A 21,423-nucleotide genomic window follows, 5' to 3' on the forward strand; every position below is an offset into this window, starting at 1 on the left:
GTGATAAATAGTCAAAGGTTATCAGTAAAGAAAACTCACCAATGTCAATGCCTTGACTGGATAGCCGAGGCAGTCTCCAATGGGGAGCGATCTCCAAGAGATGCTGCCTCAGTGGTGGTCAGCCCTTAAATGAGGTCTCAGAGGAGGTGGAGTTGAAGCCCACCCCTTCCAGAGCACAGCTAGATTACTCTCACCTGTGCTCCCACAGCTGACCCAACACTTGCCTCAGCTAATTAATCAGAGGTTCAAGCTGTGATTTCCCATACACTGGTCAAACAGATTGCTGTTTCACAGGTCTTTACAACACAAAGCTGTGTTTATTCAGCAAGCTTTGCCAGCCATGATTTAAATTCTCAAAGTTTTGACTGGAAAGGCATCAGTCCCAAAACAGAGAAGACCTCTTTTCAACATATTTTCTGTTGACACTTCTCTTAGGAAACTGTGTAAGTCTAACTTACACAGTGTGATATGGGTGTTGCAGATACCCACACTTTAATCTCACCCAGCGTAAGTCAAATCAAACAAGAGGTTGAAAACAAACATTAAAAATAATGAAAGGTACAGAAAACTTTGGTAGGACAGTTGGACTCGATGACCTGTAGAGGTTCCTTCCAACCCCTACAATTCTGTGATTTTCATCAGGTCGTTGGTAGTACTGAAAAATATTAAGCACAAACCAACGACTGCAGTGAACTAAGCACTGAACCTGAGAAAAGCAGTAACAAAGGAAACTTTGTTTCTAAACATCTAAACATCTAAATATTTACATACCAAGTTAGGCAACAGAAACATTCCTAGCTAGCAGGGACAAATTTTATGTTGAACAGTGTAATTCCTAATGCTGCAGGGATAACATGGCAGTGAGCAGAACAGCAGCTTTGCTGACTATGAGTTATTTCAGGATAAGTACTACAGCAAAGGTATTTTAGAACAGAGAGCTGCTTGGATCCACTGCAGTACTTGAAACAGCTCTATTCATATTAACCATCATTAAAATGACCAAAGGGTGGATCTTACCATAACATTTACAATGTCAAGCATTAAGCACACATGAATTGAACAAGATGCTCATCCCTTATGTACATCTAAATCTGATTATGTTTTGGATGCTCAAAACCTGACTTTGAGAACCTGTTTCAAAAGGAACAAAATACCCTAATTATTCTTCTTCCAAGCAGATCAATATCTGCAGCAAAAGAACTGCCCCTGACAGCAGCAGAGACTGCTGCTTTCTGATGCCTGCAGAACATCAGCACTCACATCCCGTGCTGTCAAGAATATCACGTATTATTAGGCAGTAGGACAAAGGGTACCCTGGCAGGGCACCCTTTTAGAAAAGAAAAATCAATTCCAGCATTCTAAAGCATGCATCACTGGTAGAGTATGTTATTAAGCATTACAAATGGTTCTGCTGGTGATCCCATTGAAAGCAATGGAAGATGTAGCTGGGCAGAGAGAGAGAAAAAAAATATAACTTCCACAGTATTAAAATATTTGCGGGGGGGCTGAGGGGGGAGAGATGGGGGGGAAGCAGCAGATAAATTTGATGCCGTAGATGGTTCATGGCAAACACAGGATTAACTATGTAACATTTGTGTGTGTGCACATGCATTATTGTAGTTATATATGTATGTGCAATGTACTTATATGCAGTGGTATTAAATGCAAGCACACACATTTTTTTAATATATGTTTGTGTATTTTGTCCAGTCATAGTTCAAAAGACAGATTTATCATCACCTGCCTAATATCTGAAAGTACTTTCAAGCCTGCACAGTTGTGATACTTGAGGTGGATCCTTTTCCTTTTGTTCTCATTCTTTGCCTCACTGCCTCCTTGTCCTTCCACCCACCTGCTAGAAGGACGGTTCACAGAGCAATAAAAGCAAACAACTCATGTCCACAGCTTTAAGTTTCCAGTTTAAGAAGAGTGTCAGGAAAGACGAGCTGAGTGGGCTGTGCTAAAAATAAAGTGTTTATAGCTAGATGCAGGGCTTTCTACATTTTTCTTCCCAAGGGTAATGTAGAGAAAAACTTATGGACATGTCCTTGAATATCTGTTAAGAAGAAAAGGAATTCTCTATATTACCCTCTAGGCAACTACAAAGAAGGGCAGGGAAGAAAGAGGGAGACTGAAACAACCCTGTTACTGAAGCAACTCACTTCAGTGACAACCTTGTGGAAAACTTTGACACTGTCGTGTCTCAGAGGAAACCTGGAACTACCAGAAATAAAAAACAGGGAAAAAAAGCAACCAAAATCACAAAAGTATTTGTTGGCAAGGAAATTGATACATATAAATGTTTTGGTTCTTTTTTTTTTTTTTTGTTTGTTTGTTTTAGTAAGGGAGCCCGGAGGTGATCAAGTCTAAACTTCAGTCAAAGGAAGGCCTATTGCTAACATCACATCAGGTCATCAACAGCAAGCACTCAAGCAGCAACCTCTACGTTCACACTGATGAAATCTAGATAACTGTAGCTGGATTTCATCACAGTTAAATCTGTGTGTTCCTAAATCATAGCTTCTAAGGTTTGTCAAATCTGGTAACAGCAGGGTTTTTCTAAGTGGAAACTCATTTGCTCCTCCTACAACCCCTTCTCTTTAATGCACAGGAAGCCAAGATAAATCTACTCTACATAAGCTCTTTTATTCACATCAGAGTAAGTGCTATGGTGAGAAATAATGCTTTTTATCCAACAAATGGTGCTACTTTCTGAGTTGGCCAGCACTAATGTAGTTTCTTGTTACATAAAAAAAATGGGACAGGATGCACAAATCAAAACAGACGGACAGGCGTGAAAGAGAGGAAATAAACATGGAAGAAGTAAATGAAATCAAAACACGAAACAGTTATCCTGGCAGAAAAAGCACTGTGTGTCAGAGCTTCTCATCTGCTTTCTGACCATCATACGTGCAATAAGCATAATGTTTCCTAGAACATGCTAACATGTTCTATCTACAATGGGTTCAGTTAGAAACAAATCCTCCTGGAATGAATTATGAATGTTCATATCAGATTCCACTTTGAATTATGTTCTGGCTTTGCATGTTTGTTTGTTTTTTATATTGATAAAGGTTCCTTTTATCCTCCCAATTCACTTCTGCATGATTGACTGCAAAAAGCTACAGAAGCACTTTTCTATTTTCTCAGTGTAGGTTTGTGAAGTAAACAAACAAGAAAAACCCAACAACCAAACCACTTCACATTACAACGCATAACTGCACAATCTCAATTTGGAATGAATAATCTCAGCATTTGGGATTTAAAGATGTTCTGGCCTTGTATTTGCATCCCATGCTGGGTGCATGTTTTTCATAGGTACTTGTTTAGTACTTGCAATTGTTTCTACTTGTTTGCACTACTTGTTTTCTGCGGCTCACTAATATCCTTATGCAGTCCTTCCTTGCATCACAGAGTTCAACCCATTATTTCCACAACTTTATGTATTCATTTGCATCACTTTTTGCCTTTTTCCCAATACCAAATATTATGTCCAACAGTAAACTTGGACACCCAGCCTTTCAGAAATACCACTACAAAATGCAATTAATTCACTACATTTTCAGTCTTTTTCCCATAGAAACTCTGTTTCTTTTTAAAAACAGGCACAGTATATTTGGGATACATCATCAAGAGAGAAATATCAGTAAGCAATCAGAAATCTAGAGAAAGTTGTTAAAGGCTACACTACCCATCAGAGTTACAAAACACAGTGAACCCTCACACAGCAGCAACCACCAGCTCTATACGAGCAATTAGCCACATCCTTCTCTTGCCCTGTGTCAGCGTAACCTCATTAAACCTACTGCTTCCCTCGAGTTTATCTTTAGCACATTGTTCTGATCATAGTTTCATCTTCTTTGAGCCACTTAAAAAAGCATTACACATCTAAGACTAGAGTAGGATCATTACATTACAGCTGCAAGAGCTATTCATGTATAATTCAATGATTCTTGGTCTGAATTAGCTTAGTATTCATAGGATCTAGTCCAAAGGCTTTTTTTTATTCAAGCACAAAGAGCTCAGCTGCACTCAGAAAAGTAATACTATAACTAAATACTAACAGAAACCTTTAAAATGCTATCATACCAAGCAAAAGTGCATTCACCCCTCAGCAACCATCATGTTCACTTGCAGGACATGTAAAAGTTACAGCATGGAACAGACCTGGATTGCTTAAATGTTAACAAGTGGACAAGCTCCTCCCCTCCATCCTTCAAATATCACACAACACCAAACACAAAACTCTCTTCAAGCAGCTGACAGCAATGGAGGAGATTATGAAGATTCTGCTAACTACATAACCAACAAGAATTCAGGAGAAAACCAATCAGAAAACGTGCAAATTTAATCACATAAACATACACTGGACCTACACAATGCAGATTTCCCAAATTAAGCCTACTGTATCTGACCAGAACAATACTTTAAGTTCTGTACGTACACAGACATCTCAAACAGGCACTATGAGGTGAAACAGAGCCTCAAGGCTATGCAGTAGGAATAATATAAGTATTACTCCGGACAGTGCTCAACTGCAGCCTCAGGAAGGCTCTCTTTTAAACCAGTAAGAGAAATTTTATTCTTCAGTGAAACCTGCTTCAGAATAAAACTTGGCATCTGTATTCCTGTGCTGGGGTGGAGTTACTTTTTATGCTAAGCTCAGAAATATTAGCTTTCTGCTGACTTCATTTTGCAACAGTTTTTACACAGAGTTAAATTTACCCTTGTCTTTTATTTATTATTTATTCTTAGGTATTGACGAGACAAACATCACCTTTCTTACAAATTAATAAGCGAATAAACTCTTTACCTCAGGGCCAGTCTCTGAAACCTGACTAACCCAGTCCCAGAGGGATGATATAAAGAAGCTGAAGATTCACATCTCAAGAATTAGGCTGCAGCGTGGTTTAATGGATTTTGATAAGGTAGGCTCAGGTCCTGAAAAATCCCTGTAGATAAGGCTTCATACTCTGACCTCAGTAATTACCTTTGCTAGTCATTATTATCGTTAAGTAGACTTGTCGACAACAGGCACTACATTCTTAATATAAAGAGACATAACATAGAGAGACTGCAGGAAAATGTAAGATGGGAATACAGTATAGTCTAGGCATAACAGTTTTACAATAGCCTTACCAAGAACTTCACACTAGTGGGAAGGTATTTATTAATTTCATTAGTCATCAGCTGTCAAAGAAAAACCCCTGCATATTATGGTACAAGAATCTCTCTTTTGTGTACGTGTGTGCATACATGAAAAATCTTTTGGATATATTTATTATATTACCTACACTTCTGTCATTATCAATATCTTACCCAAAATCATTGCAAACTCATTGCAAACAATTTTTTTTTTCAGACAAACACCCCACCTAAGTTTACCAGTTAGGACAGATTAATCCTGAAGTAACAACATGAAGAATTCCTTAGATATTATCTTGGTTTTGTCAAATTTAATTTTCAAAATGCTCACTTTTAACCTCAAATTTGTGCAGCATTTAAACATCAGTGACAGTCTTAGAATGACTGCAACTGAACGCTGCTCCTCCAAATTACAGCGCACACAGACAGACAGAGAAAAATCATACCGGTGTGAGATGGTTGTCATTTCTTTAACACTGCAGGAAAAACATGAATTTCATCAGGATTATTTTACCCATCTAGAATTTGAACAAATGTGCTCCTTTGGAACAGACGTGGTTTACACATTCAGCCCTCCTTCCCACACACAGGTCCAAGTCATCTGCATTTCCCAACCTCATAAAAACTTCAATAAATCCCTTTCAGGCACTGATCTTCATAGAAACTAAACAAAACAAAAATAAGGAGGAAGAAGAAAGGTATTGATGCAGTCAGTTAACATCTGGCATTCAGCAGCATGCAGCTAACCTTTGTGTTTCCCTTTTTTCTCCTTTCTGGCACTGCCAGTCTGACAGCTCGCAGATGCTGCCTTGGCTTTTTTAGTTGACTTCGGAGCTTGGGCATCCACTACCACCTTTACATCTTCCTGTTCGGCCTCCTGTACTGCTTGAGAGATTCAGGGTACCCCATGAAAAAGAAAAAGAGAGAGAAAAAAAGAGAGAAACAAATTGAGAGAGAGAAGAGAGAATGTACTGAGAATTCAGAGAAGGCATACAGATATAAGCAGACATAGCAGAAATTAGTATTGCAGATAAATCATGCAAGGAGGAGAATCAAATAAATGAGAAATTGCAAAGTTACAGTAAAAAACTGGAAGCGTTAAGTTAACTGGGATGTACTTCTTAACCTTCTCCCTCTTTCCAATGACATGCTAGCTGCTAGCTTTCAGGCCAAAAATAATATCAGAATATTAATGTATTGCTGAGCTATTGTAGGAAGACCATTTCCTCATCCTAAAGTCTGCCATACTGATCACAAACAGTGGCAGCACGAAGGCAAAAGAGCTTCATTTAGACGTCGTAGTGTCTATGTTTAAAGCTACATCCTAGAACAATAAACAAGAAATCACTGGTTTTCTTTTCAAAGAAACATCTTGCACAACTGTCAGTACCACAGTATGATAACTAAAACAACCAGGCACCTTATGGAGAAACTATAGACAAAGCTGAAATTAGACTCCTAGTTTGCACCATGCAAATTAATTTCTTGAAGTCTCAGCATATTATGCTTGGCATGAACTATGAACATCAGCATAATTCACATCCCGTTAGATGCTTTCAAAGTAAAAAGAGGCTTTATTACTTTCTACAAGCATGACATGCTTTGAGGTCAATATTTCAACCTGTGCAAAGCAACACACACAGTATCTCTTTCTTTTGGCCAGGCAGAGCCTTGAATTCAAGTATCACCAAGGTAGAGAGGCATAAAAACAATCATAACTGTGAAATGTATAAAGAAATCATCAAACCTCACACCCCAAGCAAAATAACCTGTAGGCAGGCACTAAGAAACATTGGCATCAGCTGCTGGTTGCTGTTAATTGCTAAACCCCCAGCTTTACGAGGTGACTGGTTTACCCCACAGGAATCTCACCTTGACTCTTGGGCCTCCCACCATTTCTTACTCCCAAAACTGAATCATTCTCTTAAAAATAAATGAACAAATAAAAATGCTCAAAGGAACCTAACTGGAACAAACTGGCTACCTATAAATTTAGGTAAAAACATCCCTGGCAAACTTTCTAAGGCCCCAGAAGGGCTAGTGATGCCCCATGACACAGGGACAGCCAGCTGTCCCTTTGAAAAGGGAAATTCTTCCCAGGTTTCTGGTCTCTGAGGCAACTTTTCTGTTCACCACATCCTCCATGCACACGAAGAGAAACAGAAGCAAACACAAGGAGATTCTCAGAGGTGCAAGATGGAATCAGCCATGTCTGTGTGAATGCACCTTACAACCCCAGAGCTGCTCTCCTCAGTACAGCAATCCTGTATGAAGAATATTACATCCATAGCACAAGGATCATCTGGAGCACTTACTGAACCCACACTCTTTTCATTACACAGAGGAAAAGTCCAAGTTTCACAGAGTGTGCAGGCGAAATTGGCAGAGGTGTGAGTGATTAATAGCTTAAATAAACAGCTTGGCATTGCCCAGTTCCTCACTCCTGTCTTTTATCAAACAAATCTCAAGACTGCGGTCTCCTTGCTGAGCATCACAGAACACTGCAAAAGTGAACAAGACAAACTGGGGAACAAATGCACAGAATGTCAGGGAAAGTGGCCCATACAAGACAGCGTGGCATCCTATGTCCACAGGCATGGCAGCCTTGGACTAAGCAGGGAAGCAAAGTGTCCCTGATGCACAGTCTTTAAATAAGCAGGATTGGTCATCCCAGCAATCTGTCCTGCATTTGAAGCTCAGTCAGTCTATAAAAATGAGGGTATGTTCTTTCCATTATTTTAAAGATAATAATCCTCCTTATAATCGAACTTCATTATTTTACAAATGACCAGCTGTAAAGGTGGCTAATATAAAGATACTGACCAAGATGGTGATAGTCAAAGATTATTAGTAAAGAAAACTCACCAATGTCGATGCCCTGACCGGATAGCTGAGGCAGTCTCCAATGGGGAGCAATCTCCAAGAGATGCTGCCTCAGTGGTGGTCAGCCCTTAAATGAGGTCTCAGAGGAGGTGGAGTGCCCACCCCTTCCAGAGCACAGCTAGATTATTTTCACCTGTGCTCCCACAGCTGACCCAACACTTGCCTCAGCTAATTAATCAGTGGTTCAAGCTGTGATTTCCCATACACCAGCACTCAATGACTAGTCAGTTCCCTTTTAAATATGACTACATTCATTCATTCAGATGAAGCATCATCTACTTAGCCCAAAGCAATGATTAATAAGCAAGGGATGAAATGTTCTGACATTGTACATTGAAAAGTTAGACTTATCTTCACTGTCTAGTCAGCTGTCCTTTGATTAAACAAAAAAAAGCCTAAGGCTTTTTGAATTCATTTTGTCCCATAAGTTCCAGTGAAAGATATCTGATTATAAGTACCGTGATGGGTGCTTCAAAGGCCAGAGTAGGAAATACCTCCATTACTTTAACCTATAATGCAAAATTTTGCTGCAGCAGCAGCCATTTAGAATATACAACGTCACTGCTGCATACGGTAAACAGAACTTTCAAATATAATGGATGAAAAAGGAAAATTTAAACCATATATGTGCCAGCATTACATGCTGTAGACATTGCTATCTGTTTGCCTATTGCAGTTTCATCCCTGAATAACGGTGCATTATCAACCTGATTTTACAAAGGTGAAAATACTTGTAATTGAAGCTCAATGTGAAAAGGCTGAGAAAAAGAACAAGGGTACATGAGGACATGCTGGTGCTTGAGGAACCCCAGTTCATTCCTTGCTGCATCTGGGACTGCTGAGGATGCTGTTGGATTTGGAGCCTGTGGGATGGGTTCCCATTTGTGAGGGCACTGGTGGTGCTGGGCTCACTTTCACAAGCAGACTCCCTGTTCCTTTAGGCAGCTGCTGCTGCTTCCCAACATCAAAATGCAACAAGGAAATGTATTTCTAGTAGGAACAGAAGGGTGCTTTCCAGGAAGTTTCCCTCAGCTGTCTTGAAACCTTCTCAAAACTTCTAGTACCAAGAAACACACAGAGACCTCTAAACCACTTGCAGCCTTCTGTTCTCTGCAGCTACAGGGTTAGCTCATCTATTTTGGGAATGTACTAGAATGATAATGACTGGTAATACATCAAGAAGATGCTTCAAAGGATGAAGGGTAAAGAGACTGCAGCTGCAAGGGAGATTTCAGAATATATGCTTATTGGAAGTTAGGTGTTTTGCCCACACGATACTTGGAGTGCTGCCGGATCTCTCAATATTAATAGCCTTGTCCATATAATGCTCCTGGCTGTCTTAAAAAAAAAATAAACTAACACCTCATTTCAAGGTCAGTGAAATACAAGGATGCAACGCACGGTTCTGATGAATGCCTAAATACGGGTTTTTGGGTTTTTTTTTTTTTGTTTGTTTTAAATGGTTAATTGACATTCACTTGTAAGTTGACAGCTTGGTATTCATCAAAAAACTGTCTCTCACCCTTTATGACAGAAGGTCAGAATGTCATGTCAAACTTAGCAGTCCAAAGCTGTGCCTTTTACCTGACATCTGCTGTTCAACACACGACACAACCATTTTATCTAGACGTGCTGGCAAATGCCAGAAAAGGAAAATAAGGAATCTACTTTGCTTTTTAGCACATGGTTAATCAAAATCTCTAAATTGGAAGTTGACATGAAAATTGTTCAGAGGGTTTCTAATGGAAAACAATTTTAATTCCAAGTCTTTAGGAAAAAAAAAAAAAAAAAGCCACAGCTGCAACAAAATACGGTAATATTAATGAAAGCATATCTGGCACACATTCAAATCTCTGCTTTCCTCACTGCTGTGAAAAGAAAAATCTCTCCCTGGTGGAAATTCACCATGTTCATAGAAATAAAATTACTCTTCCTTGTAAAAACGGGCTTTCATCATTTGCATTAAATGTGATTAAATAATGTAATTAAATTGTTGCAGTAAACCATGTATCTCTGCATGTTACTTGGTTTGTGTCTGTATTTGCAATCCAGACTGAGAAGAGCTACAGTCATAGCAGAATTTTGCAGTGCCACATTGTGTCAGTGCCACAGTGTATTGAACAAAAGCTTCAAAATAAGGGGTGTAGAGATACATGAAAACAAACAAGTAGATGTAACTGCAAGGCGCTACAGAATGGCAAACAATGTTTAATAAAAGCTTTAAAAAAGCAGATAGCAATTTGCTTTCTGAAGGGCACTGAACTGAAAATAAAGAAGGTCCCAAGAAGGAGAAAGCAATGAAGGATTAAGCTTATTCCACTGAAAAAATGATTGTTATCTTCTATATACAATCTATGCTTAATTTCAACACATGTTCTTATTCAGCTATTTTTAATGATGAAGTAATGAAGTTCTATTTAGTACTACAAGAAAAACAGGCTTTGTTTGTAATAAACTGGAGCTAAACATCACGGAAATTAATGGAAGGAGAATTACTGCTTGAAATGGCAGGCAGACCTACCTAACCTACAGGCGCGCCCCCAAAATAATATCAATACATTCAATTCAGTGCCACGGAAAAGGCCACTATGCTCATTTTACATGCAGACTTCCTGCTCCCTCCACAGTCAGTTTTGTTCTGGACTTAATCTAGAAATGATGCCATTAAAGTATTTCTACTAGTATGCCTAAATTCCTAAGGGCAAAGATTATAAAGCAAGAGGTTCTGTTCCCAAAACAATTTCTGGTCCTACTTGATCTACAGACACTGTTTGGCAAGTAGTGGGAAATGTGGCAAACTGGCTTGTACCCCAGCTCAGACTAACTGGACTAACTCCACTCACGGACTAGAATGTCAAGGATTCATTTGATCTCAGGTTGGCCTGTTCAGCCAAATTCATCTCAGTTCTTGCAGATAACTCACATTATTCTGCTGTTACTAGTTAATAAGCTAGTATGACAGTAACCAAAAGGTTTAAAGGGATATACTTCAACATGGAACTTATTTATAAGCTGCAGAATCTGAAAATTCTTACCTAATGATAAAGGCTGCTTATACAGAAAGAATTCACAATCAGTTTAAGTAGTAAAATACATTGTTCCATGCTATCTACCTACAAAGAGCTCCCCAGGCCAATGTTTTCTTCCAGAACAAAAATGATCTTGACTTTTTTTACTCTACTCTGATGATAATTCTGGAATGAAATCGGTTTTTATTCCAGAATAGAGTTGCTCATCAGAGAACCACTGTAGCAAAGATAACTGCAACAAAATAAGCAATGGCAGTGTTTGAAAGAGAATTTCTCAGTGCAGAAAGCCTAAGATCTCAGCAATTCTGAGATGTTCTCTGACCTACTTTTTGCAAAGTACCACAGAGATATCTCCAAATAGGCATCCAATTATATTTTGAAATCAACCAGTGCTTTTGTGCTGCATAGAATTAATACAAGGAAAGAAGAGTAGAGGAGGACGGTAGGTGTAAAGTGTTCTTTTTGCAGTATTTGCTGTACAGGAATTGACTTAACAAATGTGTTCATCCGAGCAATGTAGTTCATTCAGCAGACCTTCAACTCCCATCAAAGAGTCATTCTTAACTTAAAATCTGCATGCCTAGAACAGAAACAAATGAACGGAAAAGAGCAGAATAGTTCTTTAGAAACAGCCCAGCTGTCTCATGCATCCGACACTCCCACATACAAATGTATTCATTGAAGGGGGGAAAAAAAAGTACCAACCCTGAAGCTGAATACTGTAGTTAAAACCGGTCATCAGAACCTAACTGTATCATGCAAACACTAAGCACATTCCCAGAGAAGACCACACCAAAAAAGGATGCTTTCAGAGTTCTTGTAATATTTTCAAGAGTAATGTTCCTAACAAAGGATTTTATAAGGCGATAAAACACTATACTAAGTAACCAAATTCTCCTAAGTTGGCTTTTGCTAATGGCACAGCTTATTACAAAGACCGCTAACCCCCAAAGAATGACAGATTCTTCAGATGAATATGAAAAAGATTACTTTTGCTTCTCTGATACCTTGCTAAATACTGAAAGGGTTCAGAGAAAATCAGGAGATTCAAGAAGAGATTAGTAAATATTCCAGTAAATGGTACAGTACAACATTACAGGAAGAGTCACACTTTACCTTAAGGGCACAGTTAATCTCACTTAAGTCAGAAAGTCTGCTACGGTGCAAACTGTTGCAAAATTTACTTCAATTAATATAGATAAGAAATATGCTACCTTTTATAGGATTATAATGCCTCTTTTTCTGAGCTATGAAAATTCAAACTTGATTCTACTGGCAATATAAAAATTCAGTATATAATGGTACCTCTATATCATACAATACTACCTGCTACATAAAATTTCTGTACCTTTGATAGGCTGTGATGAGCAACGACAGAAAATATGTTTTCCCTGTATAAAAGAATTAAAAACAAAAACAAAAAAAAGTGACCTTCTCACGATATAATTTGTTAGTCCACTAAACGTCTGCTACAACTCTGCTATAAGGCGTGACCACTAGCTGAAAATGACGTTACAGAACAGACATAAAGTAGAGCACATGCAGTGCACTTCAGAGATATCTGAAATGACAGACAACTATGCTTTTGTTTGTTCTAAAACTAAGATACTGTTTTGGCATTTTTTCTCAGGTGTAGATTTACAAAGACATCTTAGGCTTCAGTTTTTCAGACACTGAACCCTAACTACTCTGCTACCTCATAGAATTCTCAACCTGAAAACAGCCATTGCACTCCCAGTACCCTTCTATTTCAGCTCATGTCCTGCACACTCATCAGCACTAACAGAAGCCATTTGCTATGGAGTTGAATCAAATTCAACATTAGGGTATGCAAAACAAGAAAAACTGAAGATCAGTGTTCTTTACACATCTTAGATGTACTATCAGGCTGGAATGAGATCTATAAGAGACACAATACTGAACAAGTGTTTCCCAAGCTTTTCTCTAGGATATCCTGAGGAAAAGTATTCATCTAAGCACCATCGGGGCAGCTAGCATGGGCCACCTGAACACAGAACTAAATAATAACTGGTTTCCTTAGGATTTATCACTGATGACAAAATTCTCTGAGCAGTACTGAAATGGCTTTACAATTTTTTTCCTGTGTGACACCTGAAGTGTCTCTGTCCCTTTTGGAATTTGTAATCTTTAATAAGAAACCACAGACTACAGTTTACAAGTTTTGGATATTCTTCTCTACCTATTCACCTACTTTAATTAAACTTGAAGAAATATAATATCTTTGAGGTTGTGATATACAAACTTAGTTGAAATCAGTTAACAAATTTCAAATTTATCATTAACACTGATAAGAGATCCATAGAGTAGTACAGTATGAGCCTTACTTCAGAAGGAGCAAAGGCTGATAACACTTAAATATTGCCAACAGCACTAATACGGTACCTAGTTTCCTTCCTCTGTTCACTAGTCTTCTTTGGTCTGATGGCTTTTACTCCCAAACACAAATGACGGTTATTGATTATTCACTAGAAAATACCACCTTTCTTCTCATAGCATAAACTTAACACTGACAGCATCATACTACATCTTGCGGTAAATATGCATGCAATAGACCATATTGATATACCATGGTATATGGTGCTGCTGTTGCTGTTAAGATATGATTCAACCAATGGTGCTTGTTCTTCTGAATGTTTCGTTCTACGCGCTCTTGTGCGACTGTCCACATTGGACTGAACCATTAATGGCTCCTGGCGCTTTTTTTTCTGCTTCTGTTCTAGCAACGCTCGCTGAGGAAAATACAAAGAAAACCAGGTTACTGGACTCCAAACAATAGCAATCCATGATGAAAAACAACAGATTATCTTTACATCTTCTAAGTTTTCTAGTGGTGGGAATTGGCAACTAGGATCTTAGGTTATAATGGGTAATAGAAAATCTTTTGAGAAAAAAAAATACCCACACCAACCCACTGCTAAAACACCTTCCACTGAAAATAGTAAATAATTAAAATAGATCTTTCTGAGCACTCTTATCAGCTGTCAGAGCTTACTTGGAAATAACCTTTGGAAAAACAACAGTGAGAAAAGCTGTGAAGCAATGGGAGGGTAAGCAAGGGTATGAGACACAGAGATGCCAATTTAAATTTCCATAAATCAGAAGCAGATCATTTGCAAATTAGGAACAAATGATAATGCTGGACGTGAGCTTAATCTAACTATACAAGACAAACTTTAATTAAACATTTGCATTTCTCAGCTACGCCTGCAGAAAGCCAAAGCAATACTGACAGAATGTGAAGAATTATCCTAGCAGTCACACAAATTTCTTCTCCCAGCTGCTTTATGCAGCATCCATTGATACCTCTCTGTTTGAGACGTCTCCCACAGTCACAGAGAACAGAACTGTTAATTTTACTTATTCATTTCCTTACCACTTCTGTGCTCATATATAGTGATATCCTGCTTTTAAAAAGGTAAGATTTAAGAACAAGAATGGAGACTAGAGCCTTACAGCTCCTTAAAGTGTCTGTAACATTCCAAGATAACTTCAGAATGCTCAGCATAACAATAAGCAGAAAGGATTCTCACTTGGAAATGAAATGCTAGTAGACATGCAAATAGATTTAAAAAAAAAAAAAAAAAAAAAAATGATGGCAGAAGAAAAGGATATAACAGCAAAAAATTAAACTCACAAAGCTTAATTATAAACACAAAGGTTTATGGAAGAGGCACCACACAACAATAAAAGTTGAAATGGAAACCTCAAACCCCATTAAAATTTAATGGCAAAATTTCCTGAGATTTCATTGGAGAGATTCTGAATAATTTTCTTGTATGAATCATGCAGGATAACAGTAGCAAAATAGGCAACATAGAACATAATGCCAATAGTCTGTAGACACGATGTTAAACACATGGAATGAAAAGGAAAAGATGTAAAAACTCTGTGGTAAATCTCTTGTCCAACATTTTTACAAGAACCTCTTGTCCTTTCCAGTCCATCAGATGGACAATAAACACACTGTAAGCAAACTTAAAATAAGTCCTGGGCAGTAAAGATGTTAGTCACTGAAACTGTAGCTGTAAGAAAAATTTCAGCAGAAGTTAGAATTTTACATAAGATGCAACCTCCACAGACTTCCCATTTGCATTCCCTAATCAGAGATGCAATTTTCTTGCATGACATATTCATCAATTACCAGATAGGCGTGTTGCAGATTTCACAACTCCAAGATCTAGACTTCAGAGAGCAATAAGATACTCCCCCAAATCTTACCTGTCTGTCAAGCTTCTGCTGACGCAGGTTGCTCCCCTCATCATCCAGAACACTGTAAAGACAACAAGTACATAATTAGAACATATTTATCACTCAGAATAACACCAAACAGCAACCATTGAAGCCAACTGCCAAAGAAGCTACTTATGTAAAACCTCTGCTGTGCTCCAAGGAAGTTTGCCTGTCTCAAGTCACAAAAGTTGGCTCAAGAGAATTTAAATGCAGTCTGTGAAAAACTGCAAAACTCTACTTCACATAAACTTTAATAAAAAGTTTGTATTCAACCAGATCACAAAGAAATGCAAAATCTACAGTCCACAGCTTATTTTCTTCTTCTCCATCTTTTAATGAAAATGTTAATGTGTACAGCAATGGGATCTGACTGAAAATTTGCATATACATCATATACAAAGCAATGAGTGTTAGTTAGCAACTCAGCAGTATTTAAAATCATCATAGAAAAATTAACCATCCAAACTTTGCACACTGAACACCAGAATTTATTTCTGAATACTTGAAAAGTTACACTTATTGACATTCTGTTCAATTTTTAGAGACTGGCAAGACAAACGGTATGATGCAACTGATATATTTCTTTGTGCTAATGGTTAGTAGTTGGGAGACTAGCTCCAGCACTTCCAATGGCTTTCATTAATTAGATGTTAAAACTATTGGCAATGTAACCAGAAAACTATTGTTATGAAGTATTTTCTCAAACGACTGACTACTCTTCTTTCCTAGAGAATAAAGGTCTCCACTGTAAGAAAATTATGGTTAAACTTTGAATGCAGATCATTAAGTCTTTTAAATTGCAATATATCACCTACAAGGAATATACTGTTACAGAAATAGCCTCTTACAAGCAGAATCTATTTCCTCTTATGGTACTTAAAAAAACATAAAGAGAGATTAGCCCCATTTCTATAATAACTCTTAACTATTAAAAAGATAAAAAGGAATCTAGGACAAATGAACCTGGATTCTGACATACATAAAGCCAAATTACATTACAATGGAAATAACAAAGGGGATTTCCCGTGTATTATTAAATACTCTTTAGGAGAAAAATCATATGAGTAGTAGAGCTAGAACAGCTAAAAAAGATATACAGATGGTCATCTTACCAACACCAGCTTCATCAAGGTCTAAAACTGAGTAATATTGGTAGTATCAGCCTTCAAAATTTATACAATTGCTATTTCTTACAAAGACTGGCATTCCAAGAACTGAAACTATGTTGTACAAGAACTTGAGGAAGGAAATAATGCAGTCCCTTGTAGAAGTAACGCATTATTCATAATGCAAAAAATAATTAAAACACACCAATTTATTCTGCTTTATACCAAGCATTCTTAATCAGACAAATTACGGAACAAGTTACACGGAAGCACATTGTACACAATATCTGCTAATCCAGGGGTGTTTTAGTACAACTGCAATACATATTAGCTGCACTAATACCCAGTGAGATACCTTCAGACTAATAACTGAGTAAGAGATACCAAGAAGAAACCTTTGGGCTTAATGGACTGAACAAATCCTTCTCATTTAAGATAATGCTAGAGAGAAAGACAAAAACATGTAATGATGATAGCAAAGAACTGCAGAGGCAGCAATGCATGTGCAGCTGTAATATAGAGTTCAAGAGCCAGTGTTGCTCCACTTCACCAGTTATTTGCAGAGCTAAGGAGAAAACTCTGATCTCTTCTTTCATATTCTGCTTTACAAAGCAGACTGTGCTGACGCCCTCAGATATGTTAAATGAGCTATTTATACACTTCTCAGACATTCCATAAAGCATCAGTTCAGTAGTCATCTTTATGTGCATATAATGGTTTCAGTATTCATCTTTACGTACATATAAAGGTTTCAGTACTATGCTGGATTGGCTCTAATTCCAAATTCTCTGTCACAGACAAGGTGTATGGGCACTCAAGATATCTGCTTTCCTCTGCTTTCCCATCATATCTTATCCCAGTGTACAACACTGAGTAGAACAAGGGAGCAGGGTTATCTCCTCAGACTTGCTTTAAACCTCACCTGGGTCTCCCTGGGTTGCCACAACAAGGTGACCTCTGGTCCAACTAAACAAGCACAATTCCACAGGTCTACTCTCAAATCTTACCACAGTAAACACAGCTGCTTAAGTACTACCACAGTAAACATCAGGAAGAAGAAGAGTGTGATTTGCATTGATTCAGCATTCCAGGAATGCAAAGCAACCGTATCAGACATGCTGAAGGACTGCCAAAAAAAAAAAAAAAAAAAGAATCTCCATCTAAAAGCTGTGGGTATCATAACATGAAAACACCCTTCCATACTGCCCTTCTACTGTAAGAGATTGGTAAGTGAATAAATATAATCAAAGCTGACACCAACAGCATCATGCCTTGATACCCACCTGCAAATGTCTTCTGCAGCTTCCAAGTCTTTTATAAAGTTCTGGGTCGTTTCCCACAATCCTTTTGAAAATGTGTACTTTACTACAAGACTTACCCTTGCTGCATTATTTAAGCTGCAATGCCCAACACTAAAACTGAACTCCAGCTTTCTTCACAGATACCAAGGTTAAGTAGAACATAGTTCATCAACTCTCTCACCTTTCAGATGGATGGAATAGTATTAGAATACTTTACTGCCATCAGACAGCAGTGTAGAATCCATCACAGTGTAGACAGGGCCTTAAAAGTAGTCCAATTACCACCGATTCCATTTTAATGGTTACCAATGCCATAACCACTGAACCACTGAAAAGCTGTGGTTTGGTCCTTTCTTGATGCTTATGCAAGCCCAGAGAAGAAAAGGATCCAATGTAGCCTGTATATTCTTCTGTCATAATAAAAAAACTCTCTGGTCTGAGACCATACTCTTTGTTGTTGTTTTCTATGAGACTCTGGAACAGCTGATTAACAGCCAGTAATTCACAATCCCTGAATTTCAATGGAAGAACTCTCCTCAGACTGGGTGACTTCCAAGATTTACCATAAAGGAACATTAGACTTTGGGAAAAACAAAAACAAAAACAAAAGATCTGTTTCTGGAGCAGTGCCTTCAGGCATTTTGCTGCCTTGCAGAAGGATCCTGTCCATGAACCTGGCAGTCCGTGCACTCTGGAGGGTATTCCAGCCTCCAGGAGCTGAAATACAGCAAATTTGCTCTTTCATTTCTTTGGAATACGTCAAAGTCTAGAAGCATCGGCAGTCTTTACCCTTCCTGGTTGCTGAAAAGAGCAGAAACCAATTCCTTTTCCTCTTGGAAGAAGGGAAGAACAACAGTACTTCTGCAGTTGTGTGCAAGGATGAGACCCAGACCATCCTACACAGATTTAGAAGCAGAAAAGATTTTGTTGTTCCATGGTCAAAATAAGTGAGATGGACACAGACTGAAGTCCCAGTACAGTAGGAAAACTATAGCTGTAGCATGGCAGGATCACTACAGGAAATAATCTCGTAGAGACTGAGGCTGTCAGAACAATTCTGCCTACATGCTTGGTGAGATGCTAGAAAATACCAGTAGCAGCATGAAACTCAGTCAGTCTTAATAGTGAAATACACTTTACAGCTCATGAAAACTAAATTACTGAAGAGAATGCACACATATGAGCAATCTGCTGAGTGTGCTGAAACATCCTGAAGATCCAACTAATTACATTTTCCCCTCTATTTGGCCAAGTATTATGTATTCACCTAGCAACTTGGCCATGGCTTTGACACCATTTGTAAGGAAGAGCAATTTCACACTGAGTATTATATTATAAAGTGTATTTCAGGTTTGCAGCAATGCAATCTATTTCAAATTCAGTTAATAAACCATAGCTTGTATATATTTCCTTGTAGATAATGATCCAGAGAAGACTCATCCATTTATATTCAACTCAATCAACTTACCCTTGAGAGCTTGCTGGATGTTGGGCTTAAGAAGTTTGCAAGACTACAACTATATAATATAGAGGTTCATTTTGGTAGTGTGGTCCAAGATCCACAGGACTCAAGTAATAAAATGCAGATGATAGCAATATTTCAAATTTTACACATGGCATTTGATTCAAAGTTCCCACATTCTGTTTTCTAAAGGGAACTATAAATGAAATATCACCTTCTTGTCAAAGCATTACTTTTTATACCACTTTTTAAACCAAAATCTATTTTATAGAGACAGTTACAACATTAAATTCAATTTACACAAAAACAAACAGACTTCCTAGAGCACTGCATATCATAACAAAGACAAAAATATAAGAATATATCTTAGTATCCCAAACTCTTCATCATGTGTATTCCTTAAACATCTTTCAGAGAGAAACTCCAGAAGTTTTAAGGACAAAAGCTAAAAACCATTATGTGAAACTCCTATAGCTTGCTATATTTTTCCTTTAATTTCACAATTTCAATTTAAGTAAAACAGGAAAAGCTTTAATCCAAATACGTTTAACAGAGAGCAATTCAACTTCTTTCACTGAGTGTTCAAACTGCTCACATTTCAATAAGCCACTGCAAGCAAAAAGAACAAACAAGAAATGTTTTTAATTAAAATGTGCAAGATGCATGTAGTCACTAATTTATTTACTTATTATTTTTTTAGAAAAAGCCTGACACTGTAAAGCAGATGTTGTTTCTGCCGAAGGAAGCAATGTTTTCTTTCTTCCTGGCACTGCTTTACAGAGAAGGATTTTCCAAGACAATAACATCTTACTAGGACAGAAGTCCAAAATCATATCTATCACATCTCTGCAGTTCAGCAATTAATTGCAATGAGAAAAGTTCCTGTACAAATACACAAATGACTACTAAACTTTCATATACTGTTTCAAAATGTCGCCCTTCCGTTTGCTTTTACTGCTTGTTCGTGACAATACATTGCTAACAGCAGCACTCCAAAACTCCACATGAAATCAGGGACCTTTGTACAAGCAAGATATACATATATAGTGAAGGAGAACTTGTGAAATAAACAGTTGAAAGTTTATAAAAAGTTGAGAGTTTGGATAAGAAACTACTATTCTCAATTACAATACTAAACTATACTGCAGCCTTGCAGTGAAGAAACCCAATATGTTGCTGTGTCATGTGAAGTAGGTTATGGGATCCTATAGAATAAGATTGACTCAAAAGTACATGAATGGGAATAATACGCCTTTTGAACATCACATAGTCTTCGCAGACATGAAGTTAAAGCATGCAAAGAGACAGCACTTGGCTTATAAAATAACACCTTTCACGTTCATCTAATTACACTTCTCTGTAATCTCCGTACTTCAATAAAATCACAGTAGTTAGATAAAATCCAACTACTCTGGATAACGTTACTGTTAGTCCTCTAGGAACAAGCTTTCCAGAAGCACTGAAGAAATGCTCCTGTACGTATCCACCAACATGGCCAAGGAATCTGCAGACGCAAGTCATGCTGCAGAAGGAATGGCATACAGGCTCTTCAAACCACTGACATTCAGTGAGTTCCCCACCAGTGAGCCAGCAAACTACAAAATCCCAACACCTGCAAGCCTCCACATAAAATGAGATCTGTTCTCCCATGTATGCCCTATGTTGAGTTCTCCAGACACCACTTATTGCACATTAAATACTTGGAATAGATCCAGATACATGCTACAGAACAATATTATAGCAGACACACACCCTAATCAAAGACTTATTTGAAAATAAGCCCCAAAGTGGCTGCTCAATCAACTAATCTAGAACGGGACCTGCAGCTACTATCACTGTGGTAAAATAAGCCCCTTCTTTCCTGGGCCATCTAAACATGCAAAAGGGGAAAAGGGGCAGGTGTATGGACACATATTTTTTATTAGAATTACCAGCAGTGAATCAGTCATAAAATACAAGAAGATGAAGGGTGGCAATGTTTCAAATGATGGCAAAAGTAATGCTTGCAGGGCAGATGGCTGAAAGCAGAAACTGAATTTGTAGTTGCACAAATAATTACAGAACCAAATGCTTTATTTTCTCTTTAAATCCTGTCTGGGAAACTAATTTCCTAATTAAAAATCAGTTAATGAATAAGACCTTTCTGAACTGTTGTCCCTGTAAGGCTTATCTAAATGTTCATTGTATTTTAAGATCTACAGCACTTAATTATGTTTTGGGGATTTAAAAAGAACAACAAAAAACTT

The 21,423-nt window shown here is 37.8% G+C and overlaps 1 protein-coding gene across 16 annotated transcripts in view; it reads right to left on the minus strand.

The window, feature by feature from the left end:
* TUB (TUB bipartite transcription factor) overlaps window positions 1-21,423 on the minus strand; it is a 114,622-nt gene that overhangs the window by 16,405 nt on the left and 76,794 nt on the right. For 7 of the 16 annotated variants that reach the window (XR_014947072.1, XM_085550171.1, XM_015864098.3 and 4 more), the window contains exons 2-3: window positions 15,297-15,348; window positions 13,645-13,807 (exon numbers count right to left, since the gene is read on the minus strand). Coding sequence is in view for 13 of the 16 variants with exons in the window: in XM_085550171.1 (XP_085406297.1) it covers window positions 13,645-13,807; window positions 15,297-15,348 (215 nt within the window). In the remaining 3 variants the exon portion in view is untranslated. Of the gene's footprint in view, window positions 1-5,892; window positions 6,031-13,644; window positions 13,808-15,296; window positions 15,349-21,423 lie in introns of all 16 variants that reach the window. The other 9 variants (XR_014947070.1, XM_085550168.1, XM_015864096.3 and 6 more) reach the window with 2 other exon arrangements.

The sequence above is a fragment of the Coturnix japonica genome, chromosome 5 (genome assembly GCF_054131305.1).
Source record: "Coturnix japonica strain WE chromosome 5, WE-NBRP24, whole genome shotgun sequence".
NCBI lineage: Eukaryota > Metazoa > Chordata > Aves > Galliformes > Phasianidae > Coturnix > Coturnix japonica.